The sequence below is a fragment of the Castor canadensis genome, chromosome 6, assembly GCF_047511655.1.
Source record: "Castor canadensis chromosome 6, mCasCan1.hap1v2, whole genome shotgun sequence".
NCBI classification, from domain to species: domain Eukaryota; kingdom Metazoa; phylum Chordata; class Mammalia; order Rodentia; family Castoridae; genus Castor; species Castor canadensis.
The window spans coordinates 17914794-17935005 of record NC_133391.1 but is presented as its reverse complement, the minus strand read 5'-3'; the positions used below and the strand labels follow the sequence as shown (position 1 = coordinate 17935005).

The 20212-nt window shown below is 39.6% G+C and overlaps 1 protein-coding gene across 8 annotated transcripts in view; it reads right to left on the bottom strand.

Annotated features, from left to right (window-relative positions):
- Window positions 1-20212, bottom strand: part of Itpr2 (inositol 1,4,5-trisphosphate receptor type 2) — an 842075-nt gene that overhangs the window by 666540 nt on the left and 155323 nt on the right. For 7 of the 8 annotated variants that reach the window (XM_074075818.1, XM_074075817.1, XM_074075816.1 and 4 more), the window contains 6 exons: window positions 12419-12508; window positions 12177-12302; window positions 8868-8990; window positions 8108-8308; window positions 4499-4750; window positions 2333-2458 (listed from right to left, as the gene is read on the bottom strand). In XM_074075818.1, coding sequence (XP_073931919.1) covers window positions 2333-2458; window positions 4499-4750; window positions 8108-8308; window positions 8868-8990; window positions 12177-12302; window positions 12419-12508 — 918 coding nt within the window. The remainder of the gene's footprint in view (window positions 1-2332; window positions 2459-4498; window positions 4751-8107; window positions 8309-8867; window positions 8991-12176; window positions 12303-12418; window positions 12509-20212) is intronic. The other variant, XM_074075820.1, reaches the window with a different exon arrangement.

The window sequence follows — 20212 nt, the reverse complement described above, 5'->3', positions numbered from 1 at the left end:
GCATACCCAGAAGGCCACATTCTACTCACTTAACCACACTTAATTTGAAAGTTTATGCTAGTTTAATTTTTCTCCAAGGGGAAAGAGAGAATCATAAATATGGGAAAGTCAGGTTTCTTTTTCCTTCCCTGAAACAGGAAGGTGATTTCCTGTCAATCCTGGTGAAGAGACAAATGGGCTGCTGCTTTAAAATATAAATAAAAGGGAGAAAAAGCAAATGCTTTTCCAGTACAGCTATGCTGTAGTGGTGAGACATGAAGAGTCTTGAAATTCCCCCAAAGCCTTTATATAATAAATAACATGAGTTATCTGCTTAATCAAACTATGTAAAATAAAAATACTTCCTACATGCAGCTTTTTTTTAAAGAACATAAATCTACACTCTTTTGCCTTTGTTAACAGAAAGTGTTTCCAAGGTGGCACAAAGAATGGCTGTTATCTTTGGCTTTCTTTAGTTTAAGAAATGAAATCTTTTTCAGGTTTCTAACTCACGCTGGCTGGAATATGACCTTGGTCTCTCTCGAGCTTATCTTCAGTGGGTAGCACCTACAGCTCTGCAAATCAGTCCATAATCTTTTAATATCTTCTGCATGTGCAGTTTTAAAGCTTAGGCATGGCACAGAAATCATCCTTTACCTCAAGGACTCAGGATTCTTATGGCTGGCCAGATACAAGGTTTTCACAAGGACAGTGGGAATCAATGAGTGGTATGCTCAAAGCTATATAAAGCAGGATGCTTCCTCTAGTTGTGCCTGAGATAAGGAATAGTGGCTTCTATTTGCATAGAAATGATGCAAATCAGGAGCTTTACATATACTTGAGCTCAGTGCAGTTCTCACACACAGCACCACACCAAAGGTAAAATAAGCATATTCTACCTGGAAATCTTGACTAACTAAAAAGTTGTCCTGGACTGAAATAACACATGATTCTCTGAATTACCAAAGGATCCTCTTGGGAGTCAGGGTTTGCAATCAGTATCAACTTTATTGACCCTCTTTCCAAAAAGGATGGAACAGAGGCAGTAAACTAATGCATAGCAGTTGGCAACCATCCTTATAACACCATGGAAATAAGGATTTCACTAGCCCTTCCGCTATTAACTGAATATGGAATGCTCCCAGATTCATGTGTTGACTGTTTGGTCCCCAACTGGTTGCACTATCTTCAAAGGTTCTGGAAACTTTAGATGGGGCCTAGTTGAAGGAAGTAGGTCACTGGAGGTTCTCATTCCCTTTCTTACTCTCTCTGCTTCCTGTCAGCCAGGAGGTAAACAGCTTCCTCATCTACATACTCCTGCCACCATGATGTTACATCAAAGTGCATGTGATCAAACACCCAAGGAATGAACCCCATGAAACCATGATCCAAAATAATTATGTTGTTTCCATCAGGTATTTGGTCCTGGTGCTGATAAAAGTAATGTATCTTCTCCTCCAAATACATCTACCTGAGGCTTTCATGAAATCCCAGTCCTCAGGAATATAGGAAGGTGAAAGGAACTAGGACAGGATAATCATCATAGGTTTAAGGAGTGATCTATGTATGATCTTCTACTAGTTAAATGCTTACTTGAATTGTATGTCCCACCACTTTCAAGGAAAAACTAGAAAAGATTTTTATAAAACTAAAATAATAGACCCTGGCATTATAATCATTCAGTATAAAAAAGAAAAGGACAAAGAAAATATAGTGTTACCTATTAAGAAAATTCACTCCTTCTTTTCATTGCTCATACACATGCTCAATATTAAGAGAGCAAAATATATGCCAGCTAGTCTACAGCTCCACATGTCCCTCCATAACCCATCCCCAAGAAACAAGAGGAAATGATTCAAAGTGAAAAGAAAAACACAATTTTACAAAAAAGGCAGATGATTAAATTATCAAAGCATGCTTCCAGGCAAGACTCAAAAGCCAACAACTGAGCAATGCTTACTCCTGAGTAGTCTGGTCAAGTACTTACCCAGCCCTCTCTCAGCCTCTTCCATCTCCAGTTTTAATTTGCTTTCATGCTGAGAGCTGAATAGAAAGTAACCCTGCCAACATGCTCTCTAACCAATGTAAGAAGACTACAGATATTCCACTTAATAACAGACAAATAGAATCACTTTAAAGGTAAAAAATGCATGCTTTATCTGTTGTTATTTACGCTGTAGTAGGTATTTTGTTTATGTCAACTCAGTAAATTTCACAATCTCATGAACCTCATGCCCAAGATCATGAATGAATCAAAAAGTAGTGTACTTAACTAAAAATTTTAATGCAGATGTTTAATACTGTTTAGTGTGTATTAACTGTGAATAGTATCCAATGGTGAAAGCTGACTCACCCTTGCCATATCCACCAAGAAGCTTTCAAACAGCTTCCAAATGTGATGACTTGTGTAGATTTCCTTCATCTCTACCTCTGTGTCAACGTAGCAGTGATTAACAAAGTTCACGTAAGCAATCTTCACCTGTGCAATTTTCAAATACAAAAGAAAGTTCATTTTCTTTATTGATCATTTCCAAATATCAGTTATGAAAGGGTAAATAAAATTCACATCTACCCAGAATGCACTGCCATTGCCCTTCTTTTGCTGCCCTGACCCCCAGGACTGAATACATGGCCTAGTTCTCCATTCTCCTATGCCCAGTGGTTGATGTGAGAACAAGCACTTTACTCAAGTCAAGCCTATCATCTTCCAGATACTAGTAGTCTAAAAAATCTCCAAGAAAAATGAACCACAAAAAAAATCATGTAAATCATTTCAGGGGGTTCACAGAATCCAAGTTAGAACCATTAGGAATTCAGGGCCAGCTTCATGCTCTTCTAGGGCTTCCCCTGCTTGACTGGGGTCTAACAGCTGTCAATGGCAGGGGCCTACGTCCAGGATGGTTGAAGGGTAGGGAGAGATCTGTACCCATCTTCCTCCCACAGTCAGTGTCAATGATCCTCACAGAAGCTAAAATTTATTCAGTGTTTACTATGTGACAAACACCCTCAGCACTTTGTATACACTATCTTACTTAATTGAATCCTCCTTGGGCTAGAGGTGTGGCTCAAGTGGCAGAGTTCCTACCTAGCAAATGTAAGGCCCCAAGTTCAAACCCCAGTACTGCCAAAAACAAAAACAAACAAACAAAAAAAACAGAGAGAGAGTACACGTTAGAATCCTCCATCAATCCTATATGGTAAATAATACAATTATTTTACTTTAAAATTTGGAAATTGAAGATGGAAGAAGTAACTAGTTGAGTATGTCACATGATTAGGAAGGATATAGGATTCTGACTCATTATTTAATTAATTCAAAACATATTTATTGAGTGTCAGCTCTGGTTCAGACAATACAATAATGAACAGACACAGACTTGCCTGTTACTGTCCTAGAGCATATGCTCTTGGAAAAGAATGTGTGCACTAAGACATTTGTTAACTAATAAAATTCAAATGTCCATTCCAGACTTGACTAAGGGAGGCCAGGGAACTCATTCCTGAGGAAGTAAAGCTTGGGTCAAGATGTGAAGATGTGAAGGGTCAGCTATCTTCACCTTTGTGTCACTCAAGTGAACACAAAGGTAAGAACGGTGTTGTCAGAGGGAGTTGCATATGGGCAGAGGCACAGCCACAACTAGGACCCAAATAAGGATGTATCCCAAGATTTCCTCACTGCACTACATCAACCCATTTGAGGTATGATGTACCCTTGGGCTGAGGTGCCAAAAATTCCGTGGAATTTCACAAAAATATTCTTTCTAGTCCATCACTACCTAGAACTATTTGGAAAAAGGAAATTTAATCCTGACACCTTTTTAAATTACTGTGATTTAAAATGTTTGATGTTATGTCATCTTCAGTATATCACACACTTATGAACTTTGTAATAATACACCACAATACTAGAAAAGAAAGAATTTATTTCAGTTTACACTCCTGGAAGTCCCATTACTAGAACACTGTTGGCAGACAACCCACTTCCGCTAAGGATTTTGTTGGGATTTGTTGTTGTTGCTGTTGTTGTTTTCTAATCATTGGAGCCCACCTAGGACACAGGGGGTGAAAAATGATATATGAACAATTCAAAATATGTATGCATGGTTTTGAGACTGCAATTCCATAAAGCAAGATAAACCTGTGGAATCTAATATGTGATCCTGCAAGAACTCTCCCAGCCTCCAACCAAATGACTGTGATTCACTTATGAATAACCTATTTTATGTTCAAGAACATAACTGAGGCTATAAGTAAACCATGCCATTAGGGCCCATTGCCATGTTCAGAATTCAAGAGACATTTGCAATTGCTTCCAGTAAAGGGGTCTTTCCTCTTAACTTCTTATAGAACTAAAAAAGTATACATTAATGCTTTTTAAATTTTCTAAATTAAAAAGCTAATAAAACTCTTCAACAAAATGTATGATCTCATTATAAGTATTAGTGGGGAAGACTTGTGACACTCAGATGGATGTAAACCTCAGTGACAGCTCTTTAGGTGCTAGCTTCACCAGACTTACCTCAGGAATGCAGTCATCGTGGGTCACCACCCTCACGATGTCGTCCAGGGGCAGAAGGGAATTACATTTGATTTCAGTGTAGACATTTTTGCCCTCTGTGCATGCAGCCAGCAACTCCACGAGGGTTATGTGGTAGGCCAAGGGGCCACACTCATCCCCTCGGGCTCTCTCTGAACACATCATATGGAGAAGGATTGGAAATGATGCTCTGTCATTGTAAAATATCAGCACGTCTTCACCCCCATTTATCAACTGAAATGATAACAAGTGAGAATCTACATTCAGTCTAAACGTTCCTTCTTATAGCTCTTTGCAAGGCTTGATCCATCTGGACACACATGCATCTCTTGCAAGAATATAGGTAACGTTGCAAAAGCAGAAGTATGGCAAGGCAAGAGCGTAGGAAGCTTACAGTCGTATGCCAAGTGATCGAGTCTGGGAGATACAGAAACAGCAGACAGGTAAGAACTAAACATCACAGACATCACTGATAGCGAATTGCTCACCAATGAGCTACATACTGACATCAAGCCTATAAGAGAATAAAGTTATTTTTCTGTACGTCATATGGAGGACTTCACTGCCAAAGCACAAGCGCTCTCTTAAGTCTAAACTTTACAAAAATAGAATAAGATGTTGTTTTAGCCACTTTAGTAGTAACTAGATAAGTAAGCCAGCACATTGAGCCAAATATAACTCTACCAAGATCTGAAAAATTCCAGGGTTAATGGGAAGGCATCAGTAGAGAACAGAGGTAAGAGTAGAGATGGGAGAAATAGAGAAAAAGAGGACTTAAATGAGGCAAAGAAATGAACCCACAGAGCCTTTCAGGAAAGAACTCCCCCTCAAATTCTGTTATATAATTTTAATGGGGAATTCCAGCAGGAGGCAATTTTATGGCCAAAAAAACACCATAATGTGTTATTGTCTATTATCGGTACCAATTTTCTAACCCCAATATGAGATATTTTTTGGCAGTTAGCAAAGCATATATAATTTTTAATCCATTATTATTTATTATTTTTATTTAAGTTGATAATATCTAAAGTCAACTAATTCGCTCACTTTGATGGTCTGTGTCAAAAATATGTATTATATCCTTATACACAACAACTCTTCATCTAATAAGTGTCAGGGGAATGGTTTAAGTATTTGCTGTTTTCTCGTTTTAATTCTTTTAGATCAGATTACAAAATCATATTCGTTTCCACACATTTCTAGACAATGAAGAATTAATGCAAATGTTAATACAGCTTTTGAAAAAGGTAAATTTTATGAGTTTATAACGTTCCTTTCAATGTTTAATGACAATAATTTCCATTTAAAACTCCAAGGTCTACACAAACTCTAAAGTTGATACGGAAAGAGTAGGAAATACTCTGGAGTTAGTAGGTATAGGTAAGAACTTTCTCAACGAAACCCCAGCAACACAGCAACTAAGAGATAGCATAGACCTCCTAAAACTAAAAGGCTTCTGTTCATCAAAAGAAATGGTCTCTAAACTGAAGAGAACACCCACAGAGTGGGAGAAAATATTTGCCAATTATACATCAGACAAAGGACTGATAACCAGAATATACAGGGAACTTAAAAAACTAAATTCTCCCAAAACTAATGAACCAATAAAGAAATGGGCAAGTGAACTAAACAGAACTTTCTCAAAAGAAGAAATTCAAATGGCCAAAAAACACATGAAAAATGCTCACCATCTCTAGCAATAAAGGAAATGCAAATTAAAACCACACTAAGATTCCACCTCACCCCTGTTAGAATAGCCATCATTAGCAACACCACTAACAACAGGTGTTGGCAAGGATGCAGGGAAAAAGAAACCCTCTTACACTGTTGATGGGAATGTAAACTAGTACAACCACTCTGGAAAAAAATTTGGAGGCTACTTAAAAAGCTAAACATTGATCTACCATTTGATCCAGCAATACCACTCTTGGGGATATACCCAAAAGACTGTGACGCAGGTTACTCCAGAGGCACCTGCACACCCATGTTTATTGCGGCACTATTCACAATAGCCAAGTTATGGAAACAGCCAAGATGCCCCACCACTGACGAATGGATTAAGAAAATGTGGTATCTATACACAATGGAATTTTATGCAGCCATGAAGAAGAATGAAATGTTATCATTCGCTGGTAAATGGATGGAATTGGAGAACATCATTCTGAGTGAGGTTAGCCTGGCCCAAAAGACCAAAAATCGTATGTTCTCCCTCATATGTGGACATTAGATCAAGGGCAAACACAACAAGGCGATTGGACTTTGAGCACATGATAAAAGCAAGAGCACACAAGGGAGGGGTGAGGATAGGTAAGACACCTAAAAAACTAGCTAGCATTTGTTGCCCTTAATGCAGAGAAACTAAAGCAGATGCCTTAAAAGCAACTGAGGCCAATAGGAAAAGGGGACCAGGAACTAGAGAAAAGGTTAGATTAAAAAGAATTAACCTAGAAGGTAACACCCACGCACAGGAAATCAATGTGAGTCAACTCCCTGTATAGCTATCCTTATCTCAACCAGCAAAAACCCTTGTTCCTTCCTATTATTGCTTATACACTCTCTTCAACAAAATTAGAGATAAGGGCAAAATAGTTTCTGCTGGGTATTGAGGGGGTGGGGGGGGAGAGGAAGGGGGCAGAGTGGGGGGTAAGGGAGGGGGTGGGGGCAGGGGGGAGAAATGACCCAAGCCTTGTATGCACATATGAATAATAAAACAATAAAAAAATAAATTAATTAACAACAACAACAAAAAAAACCAAACTCCAAGGTCTAAAGATGAACTAATTTTAAGATTCCTATGGGGCAAACTGAACCAATCGGGCAATATCTCCTAATTTCCAAACTGAAGGCATGTAACTATGAAAATGTCCCAAACCAATGAATCTACCATGTAACTGTCTGGTAGCCATGTGTGGAAACTTCCTTAATCCACATGGGGCACTGGAGAACTAGTCCATCATAGAGAAGTGATTTATCCAAATACCCTGTCATCCGCTGGTTCCCAGTGAATAACATATTCATGACATAAATCTCCCTCAATGTCACTCATCAAAATCCAGAGGGCAAAACAAATTAATTACATCATCTGTTTGTTTTTCTTAAATGTGTAATTTACTCCACAAAGCAAGTTTCCATAGACCGTAACAAAGTCTTGACAAACAGTTTTTATTAATTAATTTGGTTTTCTTCAAAGCCTTTACAAATAATGGCAGAGAACACCCACTCTATAATTCAGAAACAGCAACAACAGCACAAGCAGTGTTCAGACTCTGTTATATTACTGAAAACTTAACAACATACCACTTTGTCAATTTAATTCCAAATAATCTTCTGAACTCATAAGATTTTACACATTATTTAACACATCCAAATTCATCATGGATCAAAAGGAAAAACTCTTAGGAAATCATAAACTCCTGCTGCACTGTGCTATTCAGTAGACTGGTACAAAGCACACCTGCGCTTAAGGAGTCATGATTAAATAGAAAAATTCCACACTGGTGTTATTGGGGTTCTTATACTCTAAATTGACAGAAAATACATACCGAGCATATTGCTTACGTGAAACTGATAAAATGCGCACTGAGAACATACCTCTGTCATGACCATATCCTGGCATTTCTTGACGTATTTGCCATCTGCTTTTACGATTGTTTGCAAAAACCGCAGGTACTGCACGTGGCGGCCATGTGTCTCGATGCAGTGCACGAAGTGCTGCACAACCCTGTCGCTGATCTCATTGCACAGGTGGAAGTTGTTCATGAAGATATGCCGCATGGTCTCTGCCTCAAGGAGCTGCACAGAGCAGGAGGAGGCTTCATGATGACCACAAGACAAGCTTCATCCTACCATCCTCAGACTCAACTCCCTGCCTGCAGTCAGCGGCACATTTTATATGCAAGTTCTCTATAAAATGCAAGGAGATCAGGAACCACTGAGAGAAACTCAGTTCCTTGTATTCATGAAGCGCAGTGTGCCAGGAATTTAATTATGTTATTGGAAGTCAGCTCTTCCTCAAGATCTGCTTAAATGCACTCCACAGACCACAGCTGGCTCCACCTTTGACTTTCCTAATCTACCTTACCATGGTATTGTCAAGTTAGTTCTCTGTTCTACCGTATCTTTTTTCTAACATTACACATGTATAGTGAAACTGTCAATTGCACATAAGATTTGTGTAATTTTCAAGTTAGTTAAAAGGTTTCCTTAGTGGAAATTTAAAAGTAATTTTAGGGAGAGAATCTCTATAGGGTAAAATGATGTAACAAAGACTTTAAAAACTCTATGCATTAATGCTGCTAAAATACAATCAACCCACTTTACTGTAAGTAGCAAAGGTCACTACAATACTTACACCAGGAGTTAAAAACAAATTCAGATGTTTATGAAGAAGAACTTGATTCTGTGGATTTCCCCGACAGAAATTCTGCAGGAACGTGTGGGCTAGATTCATCACTTCATTCATTTTCTCATCATTCTGTAAGTTGAAGAGTAGCACAGGACAGAGAAGCAAACCTGAGTACATGTGCTGTAACACACATATCCTTTTTCTACATATGCACTTCTCTCTCCCCATCCCATGCCTCCTTCCTCCACCCTCTACCAGCCAGTCCCATCTCTTCTCTGTGTTTTACATCTTTCTCTCCTTTTCCTTATTTTTCCTCATACCCGTTCTCATCCACTTTTTCAGTCCTTTGCTTCACAGTTCATCTTTCTTTCTCCCCAGTCTTTCTGACAGTCACCACATGTTCCCATCTCTGCACATAACTGCCTCCTCCTCTCCTGCCTTGTCCCACACTTGCTCTGGTCCCTCTTCCTCACCTCTGTCCCTTTTATTTTGTTTCTCTTCCTTCTCTGCTGCCCCCTCAGTGCCTCTCACTCTCCTCTCTTAAACTCCTTTTCTCAGTATGTCTGCATCTGGCTGTTTCTTCTTCCCTTTCTCCTCTTTTCCCATACTTCTTACTTCCTGCTGCTTCTTGCAGCATCTATTCCCTCCCCTTTTTTCCTACTGTCAATTTGCACTCTTTCTCCTCCCTGCTCTGCCTCGCGCTCTTTCTCCTCTCTACTCACTTTACCTCTCTTCCTGCATCCTGTACATTTCTCTAAATGTCATCTTCACCTTAATGGCCCCTTCCATCTCTCTGCCCCTGACTCTTATTTCCAGTTTCCTTTTCCTTTCCCCTTGCCTCCTCCTTCTTTTTGTCCCCTCTTCCAGAACACACATAACTCTTATGTGGCTTCCCTTATCCACTGTCATTTCCAAAGTCCTGACATATGCTACTACCATTGCTTATAGGAAGCTCAGTAAGAAACTGAGGTCTCAAAATGTACAGAGAATGCAAAGTTACCTTCTTAAAAATGGCTGTTGTTATTGTTCTTCTTATTATTTTTGCAGTACTGGAGACTGAACTCAAGACCTCACACATGCTAGTCAAGTGCTCTACCACTTAAGCCCCATCCCTGGCCCTTTTGTTTGCATGTTGTTTTTGAGACAGGGTCTTAAGATGCCTTTGCTGAGGCTGGCCTCAATCTCACTATCCTCCTGACTCCACCTCCTCAGTAGGTAGGAATACAAGTATGAGTCACCACATGTGACTTAAAACTGATCTTTTGACATCACTGAAGCCATCTAAAACGTTCAGACACAACTGACTGTCCCTTTTGTTACATGCTTATTGTTAGAGACTCGATGCTTTCATGTTTTGAAGACAATCCATATGAAATGAGCTTAATGTTTTCATTATTACTAACCCAAAGGTCTATCATTTATGCCACCTATAACCAAACGAGCAGCCTAAGGTTATGAACAAACCCAATACCTCATATTTTAATTAAGGATAAATTAACTAGACTAATAAATAAGACAAAAACATTCCTAAATAAGAAATAGGAAAGTTTTATTTCAAAATCTCCTAACATATTTTTTACTTGTGTGATCCAGAAATAGTTAGAAGACAACAAAAACTTTTTAAGCACAGAAACAGCCAATTCCCACTGAAAAGGTGGCCCTACAGACCACATTAGGGCCTGTGCTACTACATTTCATGTTTCTTTGAAATTCTTATCCTATGCTTTTTGTGTTTCTGAACATCCCAGTCATTAAAACTAAGCAGTTCCATAAGAACAAAGTAATAGCAAAACACTCAGTGCTGCAGATTCAGTATTAGAAGGGAATTTACATTGTGTCCAATGCCCTTGTTACAGTATCAGGCAGAATAGTTCTGATAATAAATACTGACGATTTAATACCTCTATTGCCTTTCACTCTGTGCATAGTTTGAATTATGCTACCTTAGGAATGGTATGATTTGTAAATTTACGTATTGGAAAACTAAGTCAAGTGGAGCAGGCAATCCAGTGAGAGTTCAAGAGGGGCAGGGTCCACACAAAGAAAGGCCTCTCATATCGAGTTGAAACCCCAGGCAGATAAAGAGGGTATTTAACCTGGAGGCTATCAGAGATTGAGCGAGGTACCATACATAATGGGCACATTTCCCCCTGTTGGAGAATAGAGACATGGTGGGAAAAAAAAAAAAAAGAAACTAAAACGAGCCCTGTGATTTTGAAATTAGAGGTACTGGTGGCTTTCAATAATGTCTAGATAAGTGAGAAAATAAGTATGAATGTAACTTGTATGCAAACACACACAAATTATACACACACACAGAGTAAATAGTATTTCTATTCAGGGGGCCTGAGGAGAAACATCTCAATAGCAAAACTCACGCTCACTTCTCAGAGTTATGCTCCTAACTACCATTCCCCACCAAATGGAACTGCGGTTTCTATAAGAAATGGCTGAGTCCAGGGTTGGAGCCAAAAGAAAACAAGATGCAACCAGAATGCTTTACTGTGCCAGAAAGCAAGAAAGTACCCACAGATCGATTGGCACACATTAGAGGACAGAGATTCTAGCTTGAAGGGGCATCACAGCACCAAATCTGAGAATCAAAATAGTGATAGAAACCTACTATAACCTGTTGAATAAAACAGGCATCCATATGTCCATACTAGTAAGAATAAAAAAATGAAAGTTGGATGAAGAATGAGATATTTACTTAGCTTCACAGAACCTTTTAACAAAACACGTATTACAAAGAGAAACCAGAACTTCTAAATGGAGAAACCTGGCAGACAAGTGATCAAAGTAGTCAATATTAATAACAAGGTAAGTCAAAACCACATACCACATACTGGGATCAATGAGAAATTAGCACCCCTCTATTATGTCCTGTCAAAGAGCTGAAACCTAATTCAGTCATACCAGGAAACAAGAGATGACACAAATTAGGAGGCATTCTTCAAAATAATTGGCTATCTGCAAAAGAGTCAATGTCACGGAAGTTTCAGCATTAGGAAACTTAAGTAGACATGACAACCAAACGCGCATGGTTTGGTCAATCAGAACACGACTGAGATAATGGGAGGGATGCGAATGGTGTGTGAGATTTGGTGACAGTAGAGTGCCACACTTTGCAGATCCAGAAGGCTGCAGTGTGGTCATGTAAACACATGTCCTTGTTTATGTTAAATGTGTGCTGCAGGAATAGTGGCACTAGGTGGGGATGACACTCAAAAAGTAAGGAAGAAAAACTCCTTTATAACTTTGTGATGCACTTGAAACTGCATCAAAAAGCAAAGGCAAGAGTAACTAAGGACAAACCTTCTCGTAGGGTATCTGCAGAAGATCCAGAACCACCGAATGAGCCCCCATGTTCTTCAGCAGGCGCTGATGTTGGTTCCGACACTTTTTATTCTGCACACAGAGTTTACTTAGCCTAATCAAAATCTTTAAAAGGAAGAAAAGCATTAAATACAACAATCAGCAATATTAAATGTAACACATAAGCAAAAATTATTTTTCATGTAAATATAGCCTACATAAAATATTTCATATCAGCTGACCTCCTTTACAATCCGGTAGTTATTGCTTTTATTGCTGTCAATCTGTGGTGTCTTTGCTCCATCTTGCACTGGACTTAACATGTTTGATTCCTAAAACAGACACAAATATCTATTTTATGCCATATGCATATCTGTGCAATAAACACTATATACAGTTTACAGTTGTTTTATAATAAATTACTTCTCAACCTTTTTATTATATAAAAAGTTCCTTGACTTGAATAAGCCTTGTAAATCACTACTACCAAATAAAATCCAAATTAGGAGATAAATAACATTACTGAACATTAATGAATTAACTTAAAATTGAAAGTCATTGTCCACGTTGCCTATGTATAAATACATGTAAATTTCAGGAATATCATGATTTTATATTGTCTATAACAGTAAAAATTCAGGGCAAAAAAGATATGACTTTATTGTCAGGAATAAACTAGGGAAATACAGAATGAAGGAGCGCATCACAACAGCTGAACCCATCTGGGAGGGGAGAGAAGAACAACTCAACCCTAGGACTCTGCCAGGTTACCATGACACCCTTGAGAGTCATGACCTGGGGCCAACGAAGCATGCACAGAGCCATGAAAATGAAGACTGTAAAATAAAACTTAAAGGAAGAATACTATTTCAAATGACAAACATCCAAACACCAAAAATATTTAATGATAACAGTCATGATCCAAAGCATCATAATAAAGAACAAGTATAAGAAATGTATACATTTTAAATATCACTATTGGAATCATGATATAAAAAGTACCAATTACCAACAATTCCACACAGAACATTTATTAAGACTTAATACAGGCCTGGCAACAGACACTGCTGATGGATCTAAGTGTAATAGAAGACACTGTCTTTATCACAAGAAAATGACTTGAACTGGGTAGAATTCACTATTCAGACAGAGAGAGGTAAGGGGAAAGTGACAGCTTTATGAAGAAGGTCAAGTTTAAGCCAAGGCCTTCCAAGATGAAAACTACATAGTCAAGCATAAGGGATGGGTGGGTGGGTAAGGGAAAGGTTGCACCATAACCAAAGGTACTGAAGCACAAGCCAGCACGACACTGCAGAGAGCAAGCACTGACAGTGCATGCTGCAGAATGCACGATTATCCCCGATTTACAGTAATCACAAAATCGCACTTGTGGTGAACATCAAGTTCAACTTGATGTTGGTTTCTTGTAATTAAGAGGACCTAAGTTTAAGCTCAGAGAAAAGTAAGAAAGACACATGCAGCCAGTCAATATAATTTCATACGTCCTAAGCTGTTTTTCCTATGTCCAGGATAAATCACACAATTAATAATAACAACAATAACAAATACTCTGCTTTCTAGTAAAGCTGTATTCTGATGAAAGGCTTCATTCAAGCTGCACAGCATCTCGATCCGTTTTAATCCAGCAGTACTCATGAGTCAGCTTTGCCTCCTCCTTTGTTCTTTTCCCAGGAAATCTGTGGCCAGGCTCCCAATCTGAACCCCATGTTAGCAAGTGACCTCCTCTCCCATTTGCTAAGCAGACAGAAATCCCCATAATGAAATTTCCTCTTTTCTACCTGAATATTTGCAGTGTTGCCAACCAACAGTTCCATCTTTCCTGCTGGGTCTGAGAACAGAGCTTTTGATGGGAGGATTTTGAAAATTTCACCTTCCTGCTCCCTCTCTATCTCCAGTTCTTATACACACAGCATTTTCTACCATCTGCTGACTTCTCATCTTTTCAAAAACATGGTCAGACTGAGGCTATCCAAGCACACTCAGTGATACCGTCCATCTCTAAAAGTGGTCTTGCCTCTCAGATTATTGTTTCACTAACTGTCTAAAACTGTCTAAAACAATAACCTAAAACCAGGCACTGTGACTCACACCTGTAATTCTTGCTACTTGGAAGGCTGAGATTGGGAGGTTTGTGATTCAAGCCAGCCCTAGTCAAAAGTTAGGGAGACCCCATCTCAACCAATAGCTCGGTGTAGTGGGGCGCACCTGTCTTCTCAGTAATACTCAAGAAACTGAGATAAGGAGAAGAGCAGATTTAGGCTAGCCTGGGCAAAAAAGTCAGAGACCCCATCTCAAAGTAGAAAAGGCTGGGCCTGGTGGCTTGCAACTGTCATTGCAGTGAGGGCAGAAAGCTTAAAATAGGATCTTGGTCCAGGCTGGTCTGAACAAAAAAAACCAAAATGCTATTCTCCAAAATAATCAGAGCAAAAAGGGCTAGAGGCATGACTCAAGCAGTAGAGTGCCTGCCTAGCAAGCAAGAGGCCTTGAGTTCAAAAGAAAAAAATAATCTATACCATGCTGTGCTCAAATTGTTTTATTCATCATTTGATTATGTGCCTCATTCTCATTTTTGTTAAGCCTCACTCTGTTTTATTGTGATGTGACACCTTCTACCTCTTAACCCCCATCTCTGTCACTTACTAGAACAAGCTACAAATGTAAAAGCAAAAACACTGAAAACCTTCAAACCTGGGGTCCTGAGGTGGACCCCAGGGCTACACCACCTCGCAATCATAATAAACACTAGTAGGACCTGAAAGCCATGCAAACTCCGGCCTAGGTAAAGAGAAAGGAAAAAACAAGGTACTATCTGCAAGACACCAAACAGCAATGAGTCCTAAAAGGTTACACAGGAGAACTTTAAACTATGCATGCAAGTGAAGGCATACCAAGTGCTAAGATAATGGAAAGTGTCCAAAAGAGAGAGACCGGAGGTCAGAGGATGAGACAAACAGCACTTCCATTTGATATAAAAAATAATTTACTGCTGAGCAGGAGGAACGGTAAAGATAGAATATAATTAAATATTCTTTCTCTGAGCACAAAGGTGGGAGGTTGTATTTCTGTAAGACTATTTCATTTGTTTCTTGAAGAGAAAAACTAGGAAAGAAAACCATACTTTTACCATAAACCAGAATCAAGATATTTCTATGTCTAAGGACAGACAAAGCTCCTAAGCTACAGTGATATTTCTGACATACGTCAAACTTCAAAGCATGTGTTAAAAACACAGGCACAGCTTGGTAGATGCACAAGGCCTATTTTCCAAACAATGACCTGAAGAAAAACTCAACAGTCTTGTTTTTAGAAAAGTAAAGTTAGGCGAAATGTATATGTTACAGAAAGTTGTGCACTTTAGTTCAACTTGGGAAAACACAGACAAGGCTAAACTCTGCTAACTGTAGGAATTATGAAGAAAAAATGTTCTTAATTTAAAATTGCCAGCAGTGAACAAAAGGAGGCAACACTGGGAATTTAATAAACAATCCTTTTCAGTTTTAGAAAATAACTCAATGTAACTAAACTGAATAAGAGTTTTAATCCATACAGCATCCAGGTGATTACAGAGAAGTAACCAGAAGAAACTAGGGATATGTGAATTGTAACTATAGTTACAAATGCTCCAAGTAAAAGTGTTACACAGTTTTAGGGTTGGGTCAGTTACCAAATCCACAAAGCCCTAAATTTATGTGAATGACAGAATATTAAGAAAGTACAACACATAGAGGTGTGAGCTGTGCAGTCCCCAGCTGGGAAGGCCAGAAGTACACATGTTAACACTGAGGAGCATGTGTCCGCAGAGTCCTTTGGCATCAGGAGTGAGGAATAATCATGGTGCTCCAATAAATGAGGCTAGCATGTCACCGTAACCTCTCCCGGTCCTCTAGACACCTCAGTTATTTCTGACAGAATATGGGAAGCAGCTTAGTTGAATAGAGGCAGCAGTATTTTTGATCATACACCGTGTACCATAATATAAACCAGTAGGTTCAGAAACAACAGAGGAAGAAAAGTTGAGAAACCGTTGGACAACAGGGTTCTAGGCAGAGACACTGCCCTAAACAGAGGCTCCTCACAGTGCTCTTTTAATTACGTATGTCTCTCAGGCAAGAGAATGCTCATAGTAGCAGCAAGAATACTCTAAGAAAATAATAATATTGTATGAATCACTGCCAAGTCAACACTGGCACCAATTACTGGGGGTCCATCTTCTTAAATTTAGAAAACGACAGTCATGCCTTTAAAAATAGGACTTTCTAAATCCTACCATGTAGACCTGCAGGCATGTGCAGCTACAGGATCAAAACAGCTCCATGCCCGCCTTCTTGTCCCCACCCTCTGAAGCTTGAGGAAGTCCTTCTGCAGCAAGGCTGTTGGGTCAGTGGCCTGCATCATGTGACCAGTCTCCCCAGTCAATGGCATAGTTAACCAGCCAGCATCCCCAACGTTGGACACCCATCGCATTACTGATCTCTTCCCCACCCCCTACAAAACATGGAGAAAAGCTCTAATAACCAGTTCTTCAGATTTAATTGGTCTACTTGATTATAATTCAGAGTAAATATTGCAGAGTAACCTCTCTCAGGTTATTAGGAAGTAGTTGGGAAATTGATGACTGGTAAGCTCAATTAAATAACTGCTTTCATGAGAATGCAACAAGAACTGGGCGTGGTACCTCACACCTTTAATCCAAGGTGTTTGGGAGGTGGAGGTCAGGAGGATCAAGGTTTGAGGCTAGTCCTAACAAAGTGTTCATGAGACCCCATCTTAGCCAATAAAAAGCTTGGAACCGTGACATCCCAGGCATGCTGAAAGCATAAATAGGATGACTGAGGTCCAGGCTGGCCTAGGCATAAAAGAAAGATCCTACTGGGAAAAAAAAAAAAAGTGGGCTAGGCAGTGGCTCATGAGGTAGAGCTCCTGCCTAGCAAGAGCAAGGTCCTGAGTTCAAACCCCAGTATGACCAAATTTAAAAAAATGCAACAGGAACCATTATCATACAGAAATTTTTCTTTTTTTTCTTTTTTTAAGAGATGGAGGTGCAGATAAGCCCCAAAGTCCTGACCTCAAGTGATCCTCCTGCCTCAGCCTTCCTGGTAGCTGGAACTATAGATGTGGATCACCAAGCTCAGCTTATCACAGAATTTCTCTGATTCAATTCAAGGGGTGGCTAAAACTCACTGGCATTATGTGAGAGTAGAAATCATGGGAGACGATGGCATACACTAACAAAGCGCTGTGCAGACAGGGCAACGGAAACACGATGGAGCCTCGGAGACTTTTGTGTCACCTGATGCTCTGTGAGAAGAAAAGCTTCCCTAGTCACATCCAGCAACCCAAACGTGGGTGTAAGATCAGGGGCTCTAATTCTATCACTTCTTTCCACACAACCATTAGAGAAATGTTGATGCCTGACCAACAACAAATGCGTGCTCTGTTCTGAATGCATCTACTTCAATTATTGCCCTATAAGACACCTGTTGAAAACCATATAAAGAACTTCGAATCTGCACTAAGAACTTGAATTAAGAACAAATAGAAAAGGGTCAAATAGTAACTTCTCTTTTTATATAAAGAGAAAATTAATTTTTTAGTTCATGTTAAATTGTAAGTGTGGTCTATGAGAGAAGAAATGACTCTTAACGGTAGAAGTAACTCAAACAAAGCCAGGAAGGACAGGAATTGCCTTTAAGAATCTGCAGTACAACCAAGTAGAATGAGGGTATGTAAAACTGGCAGTGGGTAAAAAACAAAAATTACTTTTCAGATGTATGTTACATGAAAGGGCTTATAGGTCCTCACTTCTGGCAAACACCTTCAGTAGCACTAGCTGTGACATAAGGGCAGGGATAAGTAATGTCATATAAAAGACCAATTAAACAATGAGGTCTGGACTAAACTAGAGCAGGAAACAACAGTCTATCAAAGGAGAATTCAGGGAAGCACTGTCCAACATTAGTGAACAGGAGTCCTTCCTGAAACTATCACAACGCCACTTACTGGTCAGGTCAGGTAGTGACATGGTGGCACAACACAGGGACTCTGCCTATTGCAGGCCTCGTTCTACCGTCACCACTGTGAAAAGCCAGTTCATCAATACAAGTGCTGCTGAAGCACAGTTTACATAGGACATTTTCCCACTGGGCAGGTTTAAGCACTCCTACTTGGGAAAGCTGAGTATTCTTCCAGGAACTCCATCTAAAAGGATCTGCAGCCTTGCCTGCTTCATCAAAAAGGACCAGAAGCAATAAGCAAATAACAGAACCAAGTTAGTTTTTAAAGTCTAATGGGATATGTCGGTAACTGCAAAACCCATCAGACAGGAGTGTCTAGAAACGAAAAGATGAAAAAGTAACAGAGGGAAGGAAGAGAAGGGAGAAAGGAGAGAAGGAATCATCCCACAAATAATTAAGCACAATAATTAAAAACAACTGGTTAAGACAAAGCTGCAGACTAAGATTCAAATGCCTGTGAAGAATGTTACTGGTAAAAAAGACAGTGGAGTAACTCCACAATCAAATGTTCAACAGTAAGAACCATTTCCCAGAGAGATGCAATCAAGGAATCTTCTGGAAAGACTTGTAAACAGGCGTGTTTAGAAGAACCACAGAGGTAAGGAGAAGTAACGTCATTTCCACCAGGCCCACTGGAAGTTGTGCCATCACACTACCATGGTTGGGCATCATTGGCATGGGTTAAGCATGGCATTTTTAGGGAAGGGATAACTCTAAGCCAAGCATCAGCAAGAGAAGATGTTGGCCAACAGAAAAGTGCCAGGTTATCTGCTGACACCAAGGTGGATCAAGACTTCTAAGTAACTGTTCTGCCCACCCCCGCTGCTCTATCCTGTAACTTCCAGAGGATACAGGAGAAAGGACCCTTCTTGGTAAAAGCACACACACACTGCTTCAGCACCAGGCAGTGCCTTTAGAACACCACCTATGAGGCCACAGACATTGGATGGCTCCTTGGGGGAGCAAAAGCCACAGGTTCCTTGAGAAGCTGGGCTGATTTATAGCACCTTGGAAGAGATGCACTCCCTCTCACCTACCCACACAACCCCCAGCTCCTTGTCTGGACAACCAGAGTGAGCCCCAGAGACATTTTCATTCCTTTATGCCACATAGCCACTAAAAGAAAACATAAAACACTGGAAGTGAAAACAAGCAGACATGAATCTAGGATGAATGGATATGAAAAAGGACCAATAAGAAAACTTGAAATGAAAAATACAGTCCTTGAAGTAAAAACTAAATAGATGGTTTAAACATCAGACTTTTTTTTTTTTGATGTCTTACACTTTATTTCATAATGGTGTTTCTTTTTTTTTAATTTTTATTTTTTTATTATTCATATGTGCATACAATGCTTGGGTCATTTTTCCCCCTGCCCCCACCCCCTCCCTTACCACCCACTCCGCCCCCTCCCCCTCCCCCCCCACCCCCTCAATACCCGGCAGAAAATATTTTGCCCTTATCTCTAATTGTGTTGAAGAGAGAATATAGGCAATAATAGGAAGGAACAAGGGTTTTTGCTGGTTGAGATAAGGATAGCTATACAGGGAGTTGACTCACATTGATTTCCTGTGCATGTGTGTTACCTTCTAGGTTAATTCTTTTTGATCTAACCTTTTCTCTAGTTCCTGGTCCCCTTCTCCTATTGGCCTCAGTTGCTTTTAAGGTATCTGCTTTAGTTTCTCTGCGTTGAGGGAAACAAATGCTAGCTAATTTTTTAGGTGTCTTACCTATCCTCACCCCTCCCTTGCGTGCACTCGCTTTTATCTTGTGATCAAAGTTCAATCCCCTTGTTGTGTTTGCCCTTGATCTAATGTCCGCATGGAGGGAGAACATACGATTTTTGGTCTTTTGGACCAGGCTAACCTCACTCAGAATGATGTTCTCCAATTCCATCCATTTACCACGAATGATAACATTTCGTTCTTCTTCATGGCTGCATAAAATTCTATTGTGTATAGATACCACATTTTCTTGCTCCATTCATCAGTAGTGCGGCAT